Source organism: Labrus bergylta, chromosome 6 (assembly GCF_963930695.1).
Source record: "Labrus bergylta chromosome 6, fLabBer1.1, whole genome shotgun sequence".
NCBI lineage: Eukaryota > Metazoa > Chordata > Actinopteri > Labriformes > Labridae > Labrus > Labrus bergylta.
The window spans coordinates 5,464,003-5,486,752 of record NC_089200.1 but is presented as its reverse complement, the minus strand read 5'-3'; the positions used below and the strand labels follow the sequence as shown (position 1 = coordinate 5,486,752).

Genomic DNA, 22,750 nt, shown 5'->3' with positions numbered 1-22,750 from the left:
TGCTTTAATCACTTCTATTATCCTGATTAAAAGTCTGCATTCAATTATATTTCTCTATCATCTTAATCAGACCTGAGCTGCTCTGATGTTTTGATTGTGTCAGTGAATGTTTGATTCTCACACAATAAAGAAAACATTCAAATAAATGAAGTCACACTCCAAAGGATTGTTTCATAAAAATGTATTTATTTTCGTAAATAGAACCGCATCTTCATAAACATCAGCTATAAGACAGATTTACTGACGGACAGACGGACGACAACAGATATCGGTCAACACAAGAGTGACGATGGGGGGGGATTATGAATCGTTTGGTGCTGCCTGATCGACTGATGACAGGAGAGAATAAAAATGACCTCCACAAACCGCTTGGATCTGACTGTGTGTGTCACAGGCCGACGCTGAGTCACAGGACGTTCTGCTGCAGGAAACAGACCGCTTGACATTTTCATTTAGATTTCCTCTTTTCAAGCTGATTTGATCAAGAAAACCCTTAATTTGATTCAAGTCTGCAAACCTGCTGGCTGAGTTCTGCAAGAGCACCACTGCACTAACGTCAGCATCTTTTTATACTCTGCACGTCTGTCAGATCAAAAGTTTCTCTTGTGCAACATATTCTGCCATTTTGCTTGTTTCTGCAAAACTGATGGTAAAATGATTGAAGATATTTGGTTTTATGTTTACATTACATAAACAGCCACTCTCTCCAGGAGCAGGGGAGCTTAGTTTCTAAGTAGACAGAATTATCAGCACTCACTCGCGTCAATAAATTATCTAATTAAACTTCAATGGTGCTGGTGATTGATGACACAATCATCATCTGTAGTCGAGTCCTGATCAAATATTTAATGATCATTCTTTTAACGTATTGAGTAATCTTCTCCTGAGGCCTAATTTCTAAACTCTGTGCTCTCATTGGAAGAAGCTTCGATGACATCAGCGCCGTGATGCTCTGCAGAATCAAAAGTCGTTACTTATGTCCCATTGTAGCGTCTGTTCTCTGCACAGACATCATTTCAGACGTCACTGTGGTTCACGTGTGACATGACCAAACACAAACATCTGTACCTGAACACAGAGCCTCAAACACAGGTGAACATCGAGACCTTAACGCTTCAAAATGATCAAACCGTGACCGCTAAATGTAAATAAAATGATTCATCAACAGATTTGTAAGGAGGAAAATAAATCAGCTGTTATTAGATTTTACTTTTTCCTTCATTTTCTTTCACAATAAGGATTTGGTTGCAGGTCATTTTCTTTCAAAAGTCTTTTTTATTGCTATTCTGTCAAAGATATATTTTAATATCAATATCTGTATGCTCACTGATTTATTTGTATCCTCCAGCTAACTTCACTCTGCTTTAAATGTTTTCTCCAAATGTGTTTTTTCTTTCAGGCAGACATTGTTTATTATTTCCCTTTATTTATTTATTCTGTTTGTATTTATTCATCATTAAACTGATTTATACTGAACGTGTTGGTTTTGACGTAGCTGAGCACAAGGGGGCATCAGAGCGGCTGTAACACTGCAGGTTTTTTTTGTTTGTTTTTCTGCCGCTGGCCGGGGAGGACTCAACCTTCCTGCTCTGCCATCTGCTCTGTGGTGTCGTACAATAACTCGACAGGGTCACAGCTCTGAATCCTGGAAAGCCCGATGCACACTGGAGTGTTTTTACTAACTCAAGAGAGGAGCGATGCAGAATGTGCCTTGTCACTTTTCCATCTGCCTGACTCTGGTCAGTTGATAAGTTCAGGGCCGGGCGGTTGAGTTTAATTTGTCTCTTTAACTTGATTGATGTATTTTGATCTATTATGCGCTCTTGCTGACTCTTGTGAGAGCCGTGATGAGTTTTTTTGGAGTGTAAGGCGTAATCTGAAGTTGAAGCATTAAAGACTCAAACATTCATCAGAGGCGCGTCTCACTTTGAGCTCGACACTTTCTAAATGAATGTCGTTGGCATTTACCGGGCAGGGTAGACCTTTTAAAAACCGGTGTGGGATCCAGTGTTAAAGACATCACATCTGACCTTTTGTTGAGGAAGTCTTAAAGAGATACTCCTGAATACAATACAGTACATTTCTATAATATTTCATCAACAAAACAGCTGATTGTTCGAGTCCCACAGGCAAGTCAAGCTCTAAAAACACTGGATCCTACAATTCCCAATGGCATCTTAAAAGGCCCCCCCCCCCCCACCTGGCGGTCACTGACCCCTCTAATCAGGACTGACCATTATTTATTGAGCATAATACAGTACGCAGAATGGACTTTTATTCTTCACAGTCCAGGTTACAGGTATCTCTGATGCTCCCAGGTGAAACATCTCTACATGTTCCTCCATTCAGGGCCAAGTACAGGACAACAAAATATTCATTGATATGTAACAAATATAAATTCAACACAGAGAAAAAAGAAAAATTCGATAATAATAAATAGACACTTTCATTCTGTGCGAACAGAGAGGATGTAACAGGCCCAGAAATGCATCACACAATGTACCGTCATGAAAAACAAAATCACAAATATTCAATGAGTTGACCGACAAAGACACAATTGACTTTTAAACAGTAACCATGGCAACAGAAACATCCTATGCCCCGCCCTGTATGTTTTCCCCGTGTGATCTGAGGCATGATGTCAACAAAAGTTACACTCGTTACACTTTTTCAGATTCTTCTAAAAAAAAAAAAAAAAAAAACCGTCAAACTTTTCCTCATTGGATTGAAAGAGGGCGAAGTGTAGAGCTGGGTGATTAAAAATAACGATTCTGTGCTGATAAGTTGATACTGTCTCCATTAGAGGACGACCGATACAGATTTGAGACGGAAGAAAAATATCAAAGATTACCTGTGAAGCAGCCAATAGAATGAATTATTCAGCTGAATTATGATTTCTCTTCTTTTTTTATCATCGTCTGTGCACCAAAAGGTAAAATGTTACATTATTAAACTTTGTCAGCCGACATCTTCTCTGCTCTGTGTGCTGCAGGCAGAGTGAGAAAATGACGTGATGAAAACTTTTGTTTCAATCATTAAACTATATATAAATATTGTATCGTATGTTCTGGTCAGACGGATTTCATATCAGAAAACCTAAATTCCAGTCGTGGTTTTCATCCTGGATCGTGATAATAACGACTGAGTTGGACTCTGATGAGGATAGAGACTTTGATTCTTCTTCATCTGATCAAACAGGCTTGTTGGAGTCACATGATGGTTGGTGCAGACTCCGTTAATAACTCAAATACAAAATCCCGCACAGACTACATGTGGTGAACCTTCTGCTGGAGCGGGTCAATCAAACTTCACATTAAATCAAAAACTGCTTGAAGTATCTGTCTGCAGGAGAAACCATACTAACAGTTCTTTTTTTTTCTAGGTTTAGGCCCCAAAAAGGATTCAATGGAGGTACTCTGGCTGAAGCCGTTTTAATTGTACCTACGATTCAATACAGAGCGAGTAGCAGAGAGATACTTTTGAACTTAGAAGACATGTGGTCACTGAGATCGATCAAGGGCTTACAACAAGGCTGCGTACTGTACTGTTTGTTCAACCAACATGGCTGCCATACAAAGAAAACACACCATTTCTCCCACACACACACACACACACACACACACACACACACAAAGTCAAGATGTGGATAGACAAGCACAGCAACAACAAAATAAAGACGGATGATTTCAATGGTGAGAGATGAGCAATGAATTGTGAAACAAAAAAAAAAAGAAGAAAAATGTGATTTTGATATGTGACTTGTGTGCAAATGTTCTGCTTTTAAGTTTCCTTTCTGTTGGATCTGAAATGTATTTATCTGCTCTGGAGATCCCTCTAAATATAGAGACATTCTGCTGTCTGGGTCGACGTGCTTCAGCCGCGGTTTAGAAAAGCATCTCGCCCATTAAAGCCATTTCTGACTCACTGGTTTAAAAAAAAAAAACAAAAAGGTACCATCATCTGATCGGATACTCAGGGAATATTTTTAGGAAGCTGAGAGGGATGTTTTTTTTTTCTTCTTCCAGTTCAGACATTCGATCCTGTCACCTTAAAAATATTCCCAGAGCACTGAGATGCTCCTGCTAACCGGGCTGAGAGAGAAAAAGGCATTCAAGGGGAGCAAGTTTCCAAACACATAGTAACAACACCGAGCTTCAAAGAGCTTCTACCTGATGTACCTTCGATAATCTACCAATAATATAACCTCTGGAAAAATGTATGGCTTTTTTTAAACAGACCCCATCTGGACTCCTTCACAGCAACACACCGAGGAGGAAGAGAGAGAGGGAGAGAGAGAGAGAGAGAGAGAGAGAGAGAGAGAGAGAGAGAGAGAGAGAGAGAGAGACAGAGAGAGAGAGAGAGAGAGAGAGAGAGAGAGAGAGAGAGGCCTGAGAGCAGCACGCACAATAACAAAACGTCTTCTTAACAATATAAGCTTCTGTACAATCAGGCACAAAAATAAACATCTTTTACACTCCAGTCTGAGTTCTCGGGTCTTTGGTTCCACTGTTGAGATGAGTCTCCTTTACGACAGTTCTGAGGGAGTCATGTAGCTCCAAAGGTAACTGGTCTGGACGTTTACAGAATCCTGCATGGCTCCAAAAAGCTACGGGACATTCCCCTTTCACAACTGAAGGTTCATCCAGGCTAAGGCTTTAGCTGCTCTCCAACATGTCTGAGATGTAGGACTGTGGTCTTACTTTGTGGAGCCTTTCACTGGTGCTACAGCTGGAGTTTTAAAACACAGTCCTGTGTCAGAAAGTCCAAACCAGCTCAGTTAGCTTACGATGCTAAGGATGCATTGCTTCACGGAGGATCCAGATTGTCAGGAACCTCCACCCTGTTTCTACACAACTCACAGGAATCACGATTATTTCAGCTGCAAGAATGAGAAGGTGGTAACCGTGCTGAAAATGAAAATAAATATCTGCCTGATAATTCCTGTAATTAATCTCTTCTTTAATTTAAAGCAGCAGCTGAATTTGAATATGGTGTTTTCAGATACGGTCGCAGGACTCGCAGACGCCCTGTAAGCAGCAGGAATCTGAGAATTGTTGCTGCACAGATGATGACTGGATCTTCCACATCCACCGTCTCCTCACTTCATGCTTTATTTCCTTTTTGAATGCAGGTCCAATCGTCAGTGTCCTCCTCGTCCTTTGGTTTCATATACTCCCAAGAGGTCCCATCTGTGCTGAGGCTACGTTGACTTTAAACTAAAGTAGGTGCATAATATGGTGCCAGGGGGTGTGGTGGTGTGATTATGTCGCTCTACTCCCCCCTCACTGTGTTTCTAGAGGCCCCCCCCCCCCTCCCCCCCAGGGGAGTCAGCAGTGGGTGGACTCGATGGGCGACAGGGTCAGGATGCTGCGATCATTGGAGTAGAAGTTCTCCGTGTCGCTCCAAGACCTGAAAACAGGCAGCAGTGACTGAGGGTTAGAGGACTGACTGAGTGAGTGTGTGTATAAATGTGTGTGTGTGTGTGTGTGTGTGTGTATGTATGTGTATTTGTAGGTGAGGGGAGGGGGAAGTGGGCTGAGCTGTCATCCACTAACATACAGTTGTTCAGACAGTTGTGTATGTACACATCCAGGGAGGAGTGAGAGGATGGAGGAGTGGAGAGTTAGTAATGAGTGAGGTGATGTTAGCAATCAAACATGAAAAGAAATTCCTCCTGAACTCAAACTAGTGTTCGCTCAGTTTCAGTGAACTCAACTTAAAATAGATTTTTTTTGAATTGGGTCTGTATAGAACACAGATCTTTGTACTAAAAAGCAGTTGTTGATTTTTTTTTTTTACCAGAACAAAATCTGTAAGTCAGTCGTCATTTATCTCAGACATTAGTTACATTTTATTATGTATAACTTTTCAAAATGAAAAACTAAGGATTGTTTCTTTTGTATAACAAATTGCATTCAGGTGTTTTCATTTAGATTCATAACATCAGTCCTGCACACTCATAGAATATATGCCATGTGGGCTGACATGATCAGCAAGTCGTGCTGAAACAAACGGGCTTGCTAGCAGAAAAATAAAGCACAGTGGGGTTTTTTTTCTTCAATAAAGCATAGATTAATCTGATGTTGATCCTACTCTTATTCATGTAAATATTTCTTGTACCTATTATTGAAATCTTACTTATATTCCTATTCTATTTGATTAATATTTTTATTACTATATTTCTGCTGCTATATTGTATATTTTGGAGAAACTGTAACGACCGAATTTCCCTCTGGGATTAATAAAGTATTTCTGATTCTGATTTTTCTTAAACTTAGTGATTTTATTTGGAGTAAACGTACTCGTCATCTTCAATGTAAAGCCTAACCTCTGTTCCCGCACACTGCTGACCAACCTCTCAGGTGACTAATAAACTAATAATAATAAACTCCTTACTCTTGACGAGTACCTCATACCAGCCCACAAAGTATCATTATTATTAACACTTATAACTATTACACAATCATCTCCGTCCTTCATGTCTAAACTTTAGGTCCTGCTGACACCCTGATTCTATGTTCCTTATATCTGGATCAAAGTCCCAGAAAACTGCAGGTCAGCTGAAACTCTCAGCTCTTTTAAATCCAGGTTGAAGACTCACCTGTTTGCAGCTGCCTTTCATTAAACAGCTTTCATAAGATTTAATAACTGCACTGTAACTTTTTTTTATATTTTTACTTTATTTATTTCAATTATTTTTATTTGAATTATTTTTATTTAAACATATTTTCAGATTTAATAATTTCAGGTTTTTTTTTAATTTTAATGTTTCTTTTCTTTCCTCTGTCAGGATGCTTTTTGATGTTTTGTGTGAATCACTTTGAATTGCCTTGTTGTTGAAATGTGAGACATAAATAAACTTGCCTTGCCTGATGTGAATAAATAACGGGCTAGGATTTTGTTTCATTCAGAGTTGATCTATCATAATCCCTTATACGCCTCATTAGTGAAATAAACACCAGTCAAAGTAAATCTATATCCTTAAGTGTGCAGCTGAGATAAAAGAATTAAAGGTTCTCTGCCTCAAAACTTTTGTGCTATTAAGATGTTTAAATGTTTGAAACCTGTTTAGTTTACTGAAACTGTCTCTGGTTTGTTGTTGGAGGAGGAGGAGGAGGAAGAGGATGAGATGAATAAAAACAACACAATCATCATAATTAAAATAAATCATCATAAACAAGCATCAACATCATTCTTGCCTCATATATCCACTCTCACTATAACCGGGACTGTTCTCTAAATGTAACACCTTCACCTTTAAATAGAAAAATAACAGCTTTATATAGATATAGATATATATATAATAGAGTATAAATTCTTCATATCCTTATGTAGTTACATGATAATGTCCCTTTCTGTTTATTAGCTTAACAGGCTGGATCTCCTTTGGAAACAACAAACAGCTTTACAACATCACGGTGCTTGTACACTGCTCAAAACATTTTCAAACTAAAGGCCAGAGAGACGATCATGCAACATGAAACTGACGGCTTGCAACATTTGAATGGTAAAGGTCACAACAAACCAACGACCACCACCACTGCCGCCACGCTGACTCACGTCAAAGTACATCCAGAGTCAGTGATCAGAGCGTGTGCCTCAAAGCAGCAGCAGAGAGGAGCAGAGTTCAAACATCCTCTTTTCTGGCTGCTGCTCCTCCTGATCTTCACATGACTTCACGAGTAAATCCAAGAAAATATGTGTGTGTCAACTATCCCGGGCTGAATAAACAACAAGAGGAAGGGCTGAACATTTCTGCCCCAGTCCTTCAACATCAACAAATATCAGCTGCTCTGGATAATCCTCATCATAACCTTAGATGAAGACAGCCGCTTTAAGAGCTGTTAAAGAGGCCAAGTAGTTTAAATATGACCAGAGGCACTCTTACGTGCCACATCACAAGCTCAGCCGTCTATACCAGGGCAACATCTCAATGCTAAAAATGGTCTTTGCAACCCGGGGGTTATGACTGAACAAAGACGATGTTAGCACCAAAACAGTTTCGGGGGTGAGCCGGTGGGAACTTGAACCCAAGTAAAGAACAGATCAGGCAGATTTTTCTGAAAAGACGAAAGCTCACAGGGGATGTCGGCAGCACATGAATAATTAATCCGGGAGGTCGAGCAACGTTATGCAGATTTCAGACACAGAAGGACAAAGACACTGACAGGACAGAAAAAGAAAAGTGCAAGAAGAGCACTAAGTGTGTGAAGGGGGCACAGATACATACAGGTTTACACCATATACAAAGTACCAAAGGCAACAGTAGCCCCCATGCAACAAGACAAAAATCTGGGCATTCTTGTTTATCAGTCTGTAGCAGACAAGCCAGAGTTTTTACTGTGGAGGTAAACCCCACCCACCTGAAACACTGGGTGACAAAACAAGCACGCCCTCACAGTTGGCCTCTTCTCAGAAGCACAGACTGTATAAGGCTTCAGGATCCAGTAGAAATAGACTTTTAGATACATGAACTATGGAGAAAAGATTTCTCTAACACTACATTTCCCAGCAGCCTCTCTGGTTTAGGATGTGTTCCCCTTATTCTCGGAGAAGAGGAGGAGGAGCAAAGGGTGTCAGAGTGCAGACAGACTTTACATCAGAGGGTTAAATTTATCGAATTATATGTTTATGAACCCATGTTGTCAATTTTCCAATAAAGGGTTCGTTCTTTAATTTCTTGAGATTTGGTTGCAAAACAGAAGAATTTGCAATTCATTCGTTTTAATTTGTGCATCACACTAGTTACGTTTATGTTGCAACCGCACACATTTTGTGATGTTTAAGAATCTTTTGGAAAAAACACTAAAAAGTTGCTTTTTTTTTTTTTTTTCCCAATGAGATGACTCTGAGGTGAATCTGTTCAACATCTGGATGGAGAAGCAGTCATTGTAGTTTCTCAGCCTCACATCATGGTGGCATGATTCTTATTAGGTGTCCCTGTTCCTGATAAAGTCATGATTCAGTCAATGCTGGCATTCAGTGATGCAACATCAGGCTAAGAAAAGCAGCCAGCTACAGTTGGGCTTCCAATATAGAACAGATAAATACTTGATTTATTATATATGTTGGTAGATATGCTTACTATATGAGTTCAGTACAGTTATTAAGCATGTTATATAGGGCTGGGTGGAGACATTCCCTTTCCCCCCAAAGGCAGTATTGTAGCATTAAGGCCAAATGCGGGCTGGATATCAGTTATTCTGCTTTAATGGAAAAAACAAAAACTTCAAATTCAGCCCAAGATTAAGTAGATGATTGTGTTTTTTTGTTTTTTTGTATTCACTGTGTACAGCAAACCAAAGCAAAGCATTTAACATATGTTCATTGTTTACATTTACAAATTGGCTGCTGTTTGCTCATCTGGAAGAATCCAATTGTCTGCTTTGTGCCAAGGTCAGAAAACAAATCAATCATTCCTGCAGGAAGAAATTAATCTAAAGTGAATCATGCATTTAGAGGTAATCTGACCCCGAAGCCATAGAAATAGTTTCCTTTCTTCCAGCACAATGATCCTGACAACAATTGAAATAGATTATTTACGGTGCATATATTAACGTCCACAGTGTGAGGATGATTACGGAGTTATAAATGATCAGACGACGCATTAGATGTTATTCATTCTGCACACAAGGCCTGGCAAAGAAGAGAACATGCTGATTGCTGATAGTTAGTTTTTAAGTCTCTTCTCTGAGACTGAGTATAATACTGCTGTATTCATCAGGCCTGACTGAGCACAGAGAGTCTGCAGGTTGGTGTCCAGAGGGGCTGAAGGGAGAGTATAAGAAGGAACAGTGCATCCCTCAAACACACACACACAAAGCCATTAACAAACAAACATGCATACCTACACTATCAGGCTCTGTGCACGGTCCCCTGCAAAAGGACTAACACAAAGAACAAGAATGCTACATCTTCATTACTGATGGAATCAATACTGGCGGCCCCAAGTTGTTTTGGGGAGTATTGATTGCTCAGCAGAAAGGGCTGATCAGGTCAATGAATCAATAACTCCCTCTGAGTCGCTGGGATTCAGGTAGAAAAGACACAATATCACTGAATCTGCTGACTGAGCAGCCTGGGAAACTGTGACCGAAGCTTACTCCTCTTTACAACTACACTATGCAAAAGAAAATGATGTTAGAAAACAAGTGATTGTTGCTTCATCCTGCTTTATAGAAAAAGCAGTGTTGCAGCAGAGAAGACATTTTTTAACCTGCACTTGCAGAGAGTGCAGTAAACAAGCACATTTCATTACTTTCACCTCTCTCTGCCTTTTAGGGACACCAGAATGCAAAATTGCAAAGTGCAGCTCAAGACTAAAAACAGCACTTAAGAAGCACTTTCACCCCCTCTCTTCAGGCAGAGGTGGATACCAACAAGACATCCCCAAACAAACTTAGAGTCTGGATGGTATAGGTTTTTGGCCCAGCTAGCCGTTATCATGCTGAATCTCAAGAGGAGAAGTCTTCTGATGAACAAGAGGATGACTGGATAATAAAAGAGCCAACAAGTCAACTTAAATGACATATAGACATCTGTTAAAGTGCAAGATTAGGCAAAACCAAATTTGATTTTAGGGGATAATTGAACAGAAACAGACAGAAAGACAGTTAACAGCATAAATGACTACATGGGCTTATATACAGACCGTATGTAGGGGCTTCACAGACAAGACAGGTTACATGTTGTATCGCTGAGACCTGTTAGGTGCCAGCAGGTCTGGAGTTCAAGAGCTTTAAGGGAATCAAAATCTCCCTATCTAGACTCCCAAACATCCTCCTGTGCATGCTATGTAGAAGGCATGGCCGTTACAATCTATTAAGACGTCTGTCTCTATGACTTTGGTTACAAAAGTTATGAAAAATACATTTCTGTCGATAAGAGCTTTCACACACATTTCTTACTGGTTTACTGAAATGTTCAGTCTCCAGACTCCCAAAACATCTTCACCTCCTCGTTATGCTCACCGCACCCTGACACCAGTGTCCTTCACCGTGTGACACCCTGCTTCCCAACAACCGCATGCTCAACCACGCATCGGAACAAGAAAGACTTACAGTATAGTTGAGGCCACATTAAGGGCGATAGCAGTCAGGACTGCAGCCCAAATTTTTGAAACCGTGAGGTGATGCGTGCTCTTCAGGATTCATAATCATTGTTTCCTGCGGCCGTCGTCCTGCCCACCTGTTGCTGCGGCTCGATGCGGTGCATTGGTTGGCGCCGGCCCGGCATTGCCCGGTCATTTGCTCCATGAGGCGGGCCAGGCGGGAACAGCCGCTCTGCCCATGTTGGTAGCAGCACAGGGACTCCATACAGCTGAGGGCCTGCTCCTGGGGGATTGATAGAGACTGGAGGCAGAGCGAGGGTGACATGAAAGGTGGCGTAGAGACAGGGAGAGAAAAGAACAGAGGATAAAAAAAGGAAGGAGAAGGGCAGGATAGAGGTAGAAGTAAGTGGAGAAAGAGAAGAAATACATTAGAACAAGTGTGATTCAGGTCATCCTATCACATTCTGATAGGATGATAAAGGCTGAATGATATAAAGCATGCTGGGGAACAATGATGTACAGGGAATACATTCAAAACATGCAACAAGGGTGTGAAATGTAACAGATTTAATACATTCATAAATACATAATAAAACCTCTAAGAAAAGGAAAATAAAGCAATAAATCAAAATGAAAAGCAGTTTGAGCTTCTTTGGAATTTACATCAGTTAAATGGTTTTATTTCCAGTGACCTTCAGTTTGGCCAGAAGTACTTAAAGCTCCAGAGATATCGTCTGAATATGCATGATAAGAAGTCAGTGTTGTCATCATATATCCCCGTAATGTTTTCTCAAATAATGAAAAATCAGTAAAATTGTAGCACGTAATGTAGGAGGTAGAAGTAAAGGAAAGTTCAGTGTCTAAATAAAAAGAGTGACTTCAGACTTCTCAATGAGCCAGTGATGCATACTGTAGGGAGTGAAAGCTGAATGAAGCCGCTGCCTAAAAAACCTGCAGGATCAGGTTGCTCTGTTAAACTGAGTCAGCACCCGAGAGGGAGACAGAAAGTTGGGGGGGGAGGAGAGAGAGAGAGAGAGAGAGAGAGAGGGGGGAGAGAGAGAGAAAGTTAGAGAGAGGGGGGAGAGAGAGAAAGTTAGAGGGGGGAGAGGGAGAGAGAGAGACAGAAAGGGGAGAGAGAGAGAGAGAGAGAGAGAGAAAGTTAGAGAGAGGGGAGAGAGAAAGTTGGAGAGAGCGGGGAGAGAGAAAGAGAGAGGGGGAAGATGGAGAGGGAGACAGAAAGTTAGAGAGAGAGGGGAGAGAGAGAAATTTAGAGTGAGGGGAAAGAGAGAGAGACAGAAAGAGAGAGGTGGGAAGGCGGAGAGAGAGAGAGAGAGACAGAAAGTTAGAGAGAGGGGAGAGAGAGAAAGAGAGAGAGAGACAGAAAGTTAGAGAGAGGGGAGAGAGAGAAAGAGAGAGAGAGACAGAAAGTTAGAGAGAGGGGAGAGAGAGAAAGTTGGAGAGAGAGACAGAAAGTTAGAGAGAGGGGAGAGAGAGAAAGTTGGAGAGAGAGGGGAGAGAGAAAGAGAGAGGGGGAAGATGGAGAGGGAGACAGAAAGTTAGAGAGAGAGGGGAGAGAGAGAAATTTAGAGTGAGGGGAAAGAGAGAGAGACAGAAAGAGAGAGGTGGGAAGGTTGAGAGAGAGAGAGAGAGACAGAAAGTTAGAGAGAGAGGGGAGAGAGGGAGAGAGAGAAATTTAGAGTGAGGGGAAAGAGAGAGAGACAGAAAGAGAGAGGTGGAAGGTGGAGAGAGAGAGAGAGAGACAGAAAGTTAGAGAGAGGTGGAAGATGGAGAGAGAGAGAGAGACAGAAAGGTAGAGAGAGAGGGAAAGAGAGAGAGAGACAGATAGTGTTAGATGTGAGAGAGAGAAAACAGTGTGAGGTCACACTGATCCTCGTCCTTTTCTACAGCACGACGGGACTTCATGATTAAAGGTTTAACTAAGACTGACTTCTACAACCCACGTGACTCTCATGAGTCCAAAAATAGGCTGCAACTACACACAAGAAATATATTCCATCTTTGATGATTTGGGCTTTAATGCTCATTGTTTTTATTACTCGGTTGCTTGTTTACATGTCTAATTCTTTGCCATTTATTTGGCTTTGTAAAAGCCCTCTAACCTCTGAGTGCAATGTGTTATCAAAGCTGTCTTGATTTATCTCCAGTAATGTCTTAAAGATTTAATGTTTAGTTTTGTGCTTTCAATGCATTTTATTAGAGATGGGACAGTGGATAGAGTTAGAAATCAGGGAGAGAGAGAGTGGGGGATGAAGGCTACAGGTCAGATTCGGACCAGGGACACCCGCTGGGAGGACTACAGCCTCCAAAACTTTCCTATTTTACTGTTTGACAAAGACTTATAGTTCAAGGTTTTGTCGTCTTTGTAGCTGAATGTGTGAGCGCATTATTCCACAGTGGACTCTGTTACTGTACATCTCTCTGCAGCAGAAACTGGAGACTCTGCTGGCAGGAAACCAAACTTCTGCTTCTTGGCCGGCAACAGCAAAACATAGACAGGACAAACTGACTATGATTTATTCTGGCATTGTCAGGTGTCCCTGGATAATAAATGCATGGCTTTGCTCTTATTGTATTAGAACATATTGCTTTTTTCCTCTGTGTAAAAAAAAAAGGTACAGTGTAATAAAACGGACACTACTTAAACCCTGCAGGAGCAAAGAGAAAAAGTTGAGGTTGTTGTTCTCTCCTCCGGCCCTTCTCTTTAAGCTGTTGCACGGAGGAGAACTAAAACATCTAGAACTAAAACATTTGATGATGATGCTTTCATCATAACGCCCCGAGACGCTGGAACAGTCTGCAGGATGACCTGAGAGGAGATGGAAACATTTATACTTCTAAACATAACCTAAGAACATATCTATTCAGTCTGTATTTTATGTTGGGTTGTATCATTTCATCATTGTAATATTTCCTATTGATTTTAGTTATTATTTTATGTATCTTTAACTTTTAATCTTTACTTTTTTGATTATTTCAACTATTTATATTTTGTTATTTCTAACTCTTTATCTTTTTATTATTTGGATTACTTTTTTTTGCTATGGTGTGCATTAGTCTCTACTTCTAAACCCATTTTGTTTGTACCATGTTTTGTCTGATGTTACGCTCATTCTGTCACTTTTAATAACATTTGACTTGTATGACGGTGCTAAATGAATAAAGTTTGATTGATTGATTTGATTTTCTGAGCGTGCTTACAGCCCAAACACAAACAATCTGTGAGAGCAGACGAGCTGTACCCATGGATGGATATGTATCCTTTAATCCTGTTTACCTTTTAGGAAAAGTGTCCTCTGTGTTTAGTGTATGTTGGTATGACCGATACTGCGTTTCATTTTCTCTAAGATGACTGATATTGCCTTAGTATCAATCAGTGAAGCAGCAATCAGGCATCACAGGGCCTGTAAATCAGAATCAGGTATTCAGCAGAAAATGCCGTTTTAATGGAGGTCGAGGTACAATAAAACTTGTTCTCCATTGCTGTTTATGGAAGAGATAAACAACAAAGAAGAATCGACTTAACCAGTTGCTTTCTGAATTAACTTTTTGTTGCAAGTGCTGGAGAGGCGGTGGATATATGAAGCCAAGAGTCGGACCAGGCAAAGCTTTATGATTAATAGTTCTCTAGTAAACTGAAGCTTTCTAAGAAAACAACGTCTGAATCAAAGATGTTGTCGTAAATTGGCCAAGGCCTCAGTGACGGCTGTATGGGTGACATCATCCCCATGGATGATTTACTGTATGAGCTCTAGAGTTCAGCTGTAGTTCATGTTCATTGTCTAATTCAGCATTGTGAACTGTATGAGAAAATGTCACGTTGCCTGGGGTTTGTAGCATGATGTCTAAGAAGGCACAATTTGTATGAACAGAAAACAAAAAGCAGAAAGTCTTAAATCATAGGACAAAGAAGAAAAGAAATTAAACTCATACTTCAAATCCCAGTTGTAACAAAAGTTTTTTTTTTTAGATATCAAATACTTACACACAGACACAGATTTATCATTTAGGCTTCAATATGAAGAACTATTGTTTAGTAGGGTGAGATTAGATGGTTGACAAAAATACACTGATAACAAAAAAGGCAGCATGCCAACAGCATTCTCTTCCTCTACACTCTGAATCCAGATGTGATTAATAAGAGTGAGGGGTGAAGTGAGACCGTGTCAGGAGGAGAGCATGGGGACAATCGTGCACGTGAGAGGAGGGGTGAGGTGAGGGTGAGGGTTAAGGGATGGATGAAGTTGATGAGAAGTAAACACAGGGAGGAAACACTCATACACAGGAAGTATTTTTTCAACTTGAAGGACAGTGCAGAGACAGCTGTGACATACAGCCATGGTTAAAATGACTGACGGTGCAGGAAAGTTTAACCAGATATAAGGACATATGAGGTTTGCTGCAGCTGTCAGGGGGTGGGTGCACAGGGTTGGTTGTTCCTCGAGGGAAGCCATAATGCTGGGGTTGGGACAGTACGGGAGGGGGTGGGGGGGGGCAATGGGAGTGAAGTATGGTACTACCTAGGGGAGCAGGGGTCTGGGCCGGGGGCAGCAGGGGGAGGATAAGCAGCTAGCAGGTGCCAATTGTCCTCCCCTGGGCTCCGCTGGGCTTTAACAGGGTCATATTCTGGGCCGATTGAACCCTCACCCTCTTCCATCTGAAGGACACAAGATGCTTACAGTGAGCCCCACTGGCTTTTCAAACAGCTCATCAGTCAGACGGGTCGACTGTCGGCAGGTCGGACGTCTATACGGCAACACAGCGGGTGAAGCCGGTCTGGTAACAAGCTGATCACAGAAATATATCCACTGCGGCATATGGGTCAAAGAAAAACCCATGATCACTAGATCCGCTGCTTAAAAATTATTTGACCAAGTTTGACAAATATATTATTGAGCTTAATGATTTTTTAAACAACTCTGAACTTTGGCCTTGGTGGAGGTCGGCACTCTCCGTATGTCTCAGTGGTTTCACCGTTCTTTGGTAACTCTTAAGACATGAATACTGCTACAACAGTGGATATGTTTCTCTGTGCTGCTTATTCACCTCCCAGCAGATTAACTAGTTGATTAGTAAGCAAGCTGTCAGTCAGTCAGTCAGTCAGTGAGCTAGTCCAGGCTCCTCTGTAAGGGGGGGTTAGTTTATTCAAATACTGACCCTCACTTCACAGTCGAGACAACAAAAATGCTGGTATCTGTTTTAAAGCCCTTCAAGAGTGACCGTGAGAACAATCCTCAACAAAGCAAAAACAAATTAGAGCAAGTTTTTTGGCCTACAAAGCCAACAAGAACAGCTGCCTCATACTTTTTTTTAAAACCAGGGCGCCGGAGTGAAGATGATCTTATTCCCCCTGCGACAGATCTGAGCCTCGTTTTAATTGGGACTGGGAGATAATCATAAATCACCGCTCGAGAAAGACGGGCATTAGTTGATCTGAGTCGGGTGATGAGGTCACTGGAGGAGGGCTTTACTTTTCTCACAGAAGCAGTCACAATTCAACACATTGGTGAGCAGGATGGTATAAAGCCTCGAAACTTAAGTAAAAAATTGAGCAACAAATGAGCAGGAGAAAGCTGCAGGCTGCAGGAAAAGATGTCTCGAGGGGAAACTGATCCTTCTAGTGCAGATAAGAGCAAATCTGTTAGCATCCAAACCAATTAACCTGCTGGTGAATCTATCAAAGCTTCAGAGGAAGAAAAACAACAGAAAGCCCAGGAGAGCCTGTGGCTTCTGTTGTGATTACCTCCCTCTAATCTAATTAGGAAAAAAAAAAAGAGAGAGACTTTGAATGACACTGGAATGATTTCATCAGAACAGAAAACTCCATTATATGTCACATTAGCATGAACGCATGCTCTGTTTGTGAACCTGGTAAGAGCATCTTGTGTAGTTCTACCGGTTCAAACTCAATTTACTCAAACTGAGTACACAAGATCTGTTTTACATAATGTGCTTTTTGTCCTCCTTCAGACGGCACTTCGTTTCTGCTCATTGATTTAATTGGAAGGAATATAAACTTAGTTCCCAGCGTTTTAGCTTCACCTTGTCAAAACTACTGCAAATAACCCCCCACCCACTTACGAAGGTCGCAATGTTTCGATTTGGGTAAAATGGTATTTGAGGTGTGTCTATTGATATGAATTGGGTGCCAAAAATGTCAAGAGTAAACAGCTTGTATAGTTTTGTCAACACCTCTCTAAAACAGTAAATGAGCATTAAGATTTCATAAGCAAAGCCTGTTCATTTAAAACACATTGGTTTTGTGTAGAAACTAGAAATTAAAGGCTTTATATGCGATTTTTTTTTTTGATCCAGCAGATGTCGCCCTTGAGCACCAGCATGAAACCAAAACAACTCGCGCTGCATTGTTGTGTTAGCACGCTAATGCTAGCGATCTTTATTATGCTGGTATCTTCACACTGCATGTAAATTTACCTGAAATGAGCGTGATCTAGAAACACAGTTAAGCAGTGAGTACAGTATGTTATTCTTCTTTTCTCTAGTCCCTCAATTAAACAACTTTTATACACGAGGGGAGGAGTCAGCCGGCCGTCCGGGCGATGTAAACAAAGTGAAGATAGGACTCATCACAGACAGTGGGACTCGGGTGTTACACCCATTGTAGACAGTCATGACTCACAGAGTTATTTTCAGAGGATAGACTTGATTTATATTACATTTTAGTGTGAAAGATCACATATAAAGACTTTCATTGTGCTGCTAATAACTATAAATATAAAAAATATTTTTCAATACATAATAGCATTTCCCAGCAACAACTACAGAAGCATCAGGATTAGCATGCCATAGCACTGTACAGATAAAGAAATGCAAGCACTCCTCTATCATTCTTGCTTGATACATTTCTGAAACACTGAATTGGCTATTCAATTAATTTCTGATTAATTGTCTTCAATTTAACCAAACAAAACAGTAGTAGCCCTTCACATGACACAAGCGTAATTCACATGATCTTCAAATGTTGCACAAGAGCATAATAAAAACTATAGGCTCGTGAATATTCTTCATGAGAACTAGACGGGGAAAAAGCTGTCCAGGATCAAGATTTCTTTACCCTTTGGTGTTTTTTCCCTTCAACAATAAGCTCATCCTATGGTTGGTTACTATTTTACCCCTTGTGGGCTGTTTAAGATCTGCACAAGATCCTCAAGTCATCAGTGAAAAAATAACCCAGCCGTCCATCATGCTTACAGGACAACATCATCATGCTGCTGAAGAAGACAGCACAAAGCAGTTCAAAGGGTCTATCATGCAGAGGGGTGAGGTGTGAAGTCTTGTTCTGTGGGTCGACTCTAACCATGCAGGCAAACAACTCCAAAGTGAGGAAGGTGTGAAGTGGTGAATCCACATGAGTGTGGCATGCCAGACTGTGGTTGTATGACAAAACCACAGGCTGATGTCAGGAGCCTGACCTGATGCTCTGAATAGTCACTATTGCAGATGCAGGATGTCGCAGTCAGAACAGTGCCTCATAAATGACCACCTTGGCCCCCCCTAATGAGGTCCCTGTGTCATACAATTGCTATCATATTAAAATAAGTGCATAGGGAAGAGTATACACTAATTTTAAAGAAGATGTCAGCCTGATTTTACATTCATCCATTCATTCATCCAAAGGGTTAATCATGCAGCGATGGAAGTAAAGGGCCATACAGTGACAGGCAGGAGGGGTGGAGGTCTCCCAAAACAAATGATCTTTGCCGGTCTCAAACTAAAGATGCAACACATGCAGAGGCTGGAATGCCTGATGTCACAATCCTTTGCATCATCTTCAACTTATCATTAAACCACCCCCCCCTCCCCTCGTTCCAATCATGGAGAATGCTGATTGGCTTGTCCAGTGCATGCAGTCACAGACATGAACACAAAAGAAACAGTTTTAACAGTAACAACACACATCACAGGATCAGTGTACTGTCAGTGTTAGAAAGAGGCTCGGGTAGGAATAAGTCCGGACCTGGGAGAAAGAATAACCTGATTCTGAATCATTTTGAATTGGAGTGCTTGTTTCATAAAACAATGTTTCTACTTTTATAAGACCCGCCCTGTGATGTTGGGATTTACATTTTAACCCTGATTTGGAAAATAATCTTAAGGGCTGTATTGATACTGAAAAGCAAGTATTCAATAAAGTTTACAACATTTTTTTTAATATATGACATACAACTTTTAAAATGAAGTATCCTTTACACAACAAATAATTACTGTAGTGTTGAGTGAGGAATCAATTCATTTCAAATTTCCGAGGGACATCATGTCTTGGGTAGTATTCATTAACATAGTATTGTATTTATGGCTTTATTACGTGCCATGTTAGAGAAGATATTGGTAAAAATGTTGACCTCAAATGACCTTCTCGTATCACTGAGTTACTGAACAGTGACATCTTTATGCCATTTCATTTGACACATTTAAAAATGATTGCTTAAGGTGTTGATAAAGGTGAGAAAACCAGCCCTTGTTGGTTTCTAAAAGTGTAATGTGTGTTTCCAAACTAACAGAAATGATATTGAATTGAAATGGAGAGAAAAAGAAGAGGCCAGTATAGATATTAGCTGACTTTTTCACAGAAGTCTTCAGACGCACCCCCAACAACTTTTGATGTAGAATTATTGCTTTTGAACAAGCACTCCTGAGAAACGTGTTTATTTCTGATGGATTTGTTTTCGATGTAATAAGAAGCTCAAGGTTGAATCAAGTCTCATCTCAACTACCTAATTTTGCCCAGCTGGCTCTTGGCTCTCGACAAAGGCTGCAGAGCGATGAAGTCATCACCTATCGCCACTCGGTTGGAATACATCTACACCGTGAGAATAAACAGGAAAAAGTGGAGGAAGAATATATACAGACACACAGAGAGGTTAGATTTCAAATCAAACAGAGCAGGACAAAGGTTAGAGCAGATTCAACAAACACACCATCGGATTGTTTTTTGTTTTTTTTCCTTGAGAAACAAGAGGAGAGTTTGAGAGGAGGAAAGTAGAAACAGTCTCACGCTGGATAAATCAATGCAGTGTCAGCAGTGGTCTGCTCTGAGGTGACCATGCACACTGAGTCTCTGATAATATGTGTGTGCAGGAGGTCAGGAAGTCAAGCTGTGTGTGTGTGTGTGTGTGAAACAGAACAGCATGCAGTTCCTGTAAAGATGTGGGTAACACAGAGAAAATAATGAACCATTTAAACAATGTGACCACAGAGAGCATTTCCCCCTGACCAGAGTTACGGTGACATTTCATTTATTTTTCTCCCTTCAGGCTTCTCTCGTATAACAGGAAATATAATTTCTATTTCTGTGGTACAGCCAGGTACGAGGTGTAAGTCATAAATCTTATACACTTCACACCAGACAGTTTAACTACTGGCATGTGTTTGACCTCCCCTGTGACCTTTCATCACGTTTCATGAGTTTTACTTTCCAGTCTGGACCACCAGATATTATAGAAACAAACCAAAACCAAGAATCTGGTTTTCAATCCACTAAAATAATTGGTTAGATGAATACAACAAAGAAGAAGCTTGCGTCTGATCTGTATTTGATTAAAGCGACAAGACTGAACATTTCTATGCAGTACGTCTTAAAGTGCTGATACTGGGTTGGTGTCGAATGAAGAAAAATACAGCAGACTGCAGAAACTTTGTTTATATTTTCCACAGCAAAGATTCACGATGACTGATACCTTCGACAGTAATGAGATTTTTTCATCCGAACACTTACACATGTACATGCCAGGACCAGAAAGACAGGACATACTGCCTTGTCCACAGGGGGCGCCAGAATCGAGAAAAACTGAAAGTTCCTCACAAGAGATTCAAACTGAATGAACGCCTGCTGCTATGAACGTTTGGGTTTCACAGGAACATTTCTCTGTGACTTTTGCATAAAATATTTGTTCTGTATTCATATCTTATTCTGCATCTCAGCTTTTTTTTTTTTTTTTAAATCATGAAATAATCTTAACAAAATGGATATACTTTTGGTTTTAGACGTTTAGCCGAAGTTAGCTTAAATAGTCAAAGTTACAGCCTGTGGAGGTTTCGCTCTTACATGCAAGATTACCAAAACTAGGTTTAATTTAAAGCGGGGATAAGGAAAGACACATGAGAGAAAAACAAAACATAAGTCATTCTTAAAGTACTTACAGCAGCCTCGACATGCAGGCAAGTGAATCACTGAGAAAATGACTAAAACAGTCATTGAGGACTGATGTTAGCGAGAGGCTACACTAAACATTGGAGTCAGGCCAACAGGAAAAAGTCTTGATAGTAAACAGATAAATACTAAATGAGCCTCTTTAAATTCCATCTGATTTGGAATTGAATATCTGTACCTCTACTTTTTTTACGGTTCACTTTAGAGGAATGAATGGACCTCGTTATAAACATCTTCTCTGATAAAACATTCTCCCTCCATATGTTACCTGACTCTTCTGTGTGCTGGTGGGCTGCAGATGTCTGTAGAAGACCTTCTTCACCACATCAGGAAAGAGGCAAGTTATGATGATGATGATGATGGCGAACCAGGCCGAACCGCTGGACAGCAGTTGCACAAACACAAAGTACATGTCCTGGGTGTGAAGGAACGGCCTGGAGAGATTGGAAGGGAAGGGAGGACTCAGAATAAATAACCACTTCTGTACCTTTTTATTTTATTTATTTTTTTATAAAACATTAAGGCATCATCAAATAACAACGTGGTACCATAGAATCAGAAATGGTGAAGGTTGTTGGTTTAAGGCTGGGAAAATATCTAAAGCATTTCAAATCAAGCATGAAGGTGAGATTTCAAGACTATACGATTATGAAACTTTTTCAATTGAGTATTTCACTTTCAAGTTTTGATTTTTCAAGACAGCCATAGCCAGAAATGCTCTCTCTCAGTGAACCTGCTGCATGAACTCTCACTATTTATTTTCACAACTTAGGTTTAATCTTAGAGGTGTTCTGTCACACCTACAAATACGATTGAGTCGATGCAAGACCATAGCGAAAAACATTTTGTTTGAGTATGAAAGCTTTGAGAGCGTACAGAGAAAGATCTGCTTCTTACCAAATAATGCCTCCATAGAAGAGGGAGAAGATGAAGTAGAAGGCGATTGAACCCCAGGTCACAAAATGGTTCATCCACGTCCAGAAATGAGTTTCTAAAGCAAGCTGGTGTTACACACACACACACACACACACACACACACACACACACAGCAGGGGGAACAGAACGCTAGTTATAAAACACTGAGATGGGAACAGGTGGAGCATCAATAAACTGCACCAATCTGTCCTCTTGCTGGTAAATAAACCTTGACCCCAACCTGGGACAAATTGGCTTCTCATAATGACCACTGACATCATCCTAATACTTCACAACACACTGTATTTCAATCAATCAAACTTTATTTATATAGCACCTTTCAGACAAATTAAATTGCAGTTCAAAGTGCTTTACAAGAGTGCAGAAAAGTTACTGATGAAGAAGTAGTTTATAAAATCATTGAGAGACTAATGCACACCAATAAAAATTAAAAAAATATATGTATAAAAATGAAGAAAAAAAAATATGACACTTAAAAGCAATAAGATATTAAAAATTAATACATAGGAGAAGAATATTTAAAATTGTAGTAGGACAAAAAAGACAATACAATAATGTTAAGATAATACTTTCAT

General features: G+C 40.4%; 1 protein-coding gene across 2 annotated transcripts in view; it reads right to left on the bottom strand.

Annotated features, from left to right (window-relative positions):
* Positions 1-164: 164 nt before the first annotated feature.
* atp11b (ATPase phospholipid transporting 11B) overlaps positions 165-22,750 on the bottom strand; it is a 58,074-nt gene continuing 35,488 nt past the window's right edge. For both annotated transcript variants that reach the window (XM_065955608.1, XM_020653438.3), the window contains 4 exons: positions 22,137-22,240; positions 21,508-21,673; positions 11,188-11,351; positions 165-5,409 (listed from right to left, as the gene is read on the bottom strand). In XM_065955608.1, the coding sequence (XP_065811680.1) occupies positions 5,328-5,409; positions 11,188-11,351; positions 21,508-21,673; positions 22,137-22,240 (516 nt within the window). In that variant the 3' untranslated portion in view covers positions 165-5,327. The remainder of the gene's footprint in view (positions 5,410-11,187; positions 11,352-21,507; positions 21,674-22,136; positions 22,241-22,750) is intronic.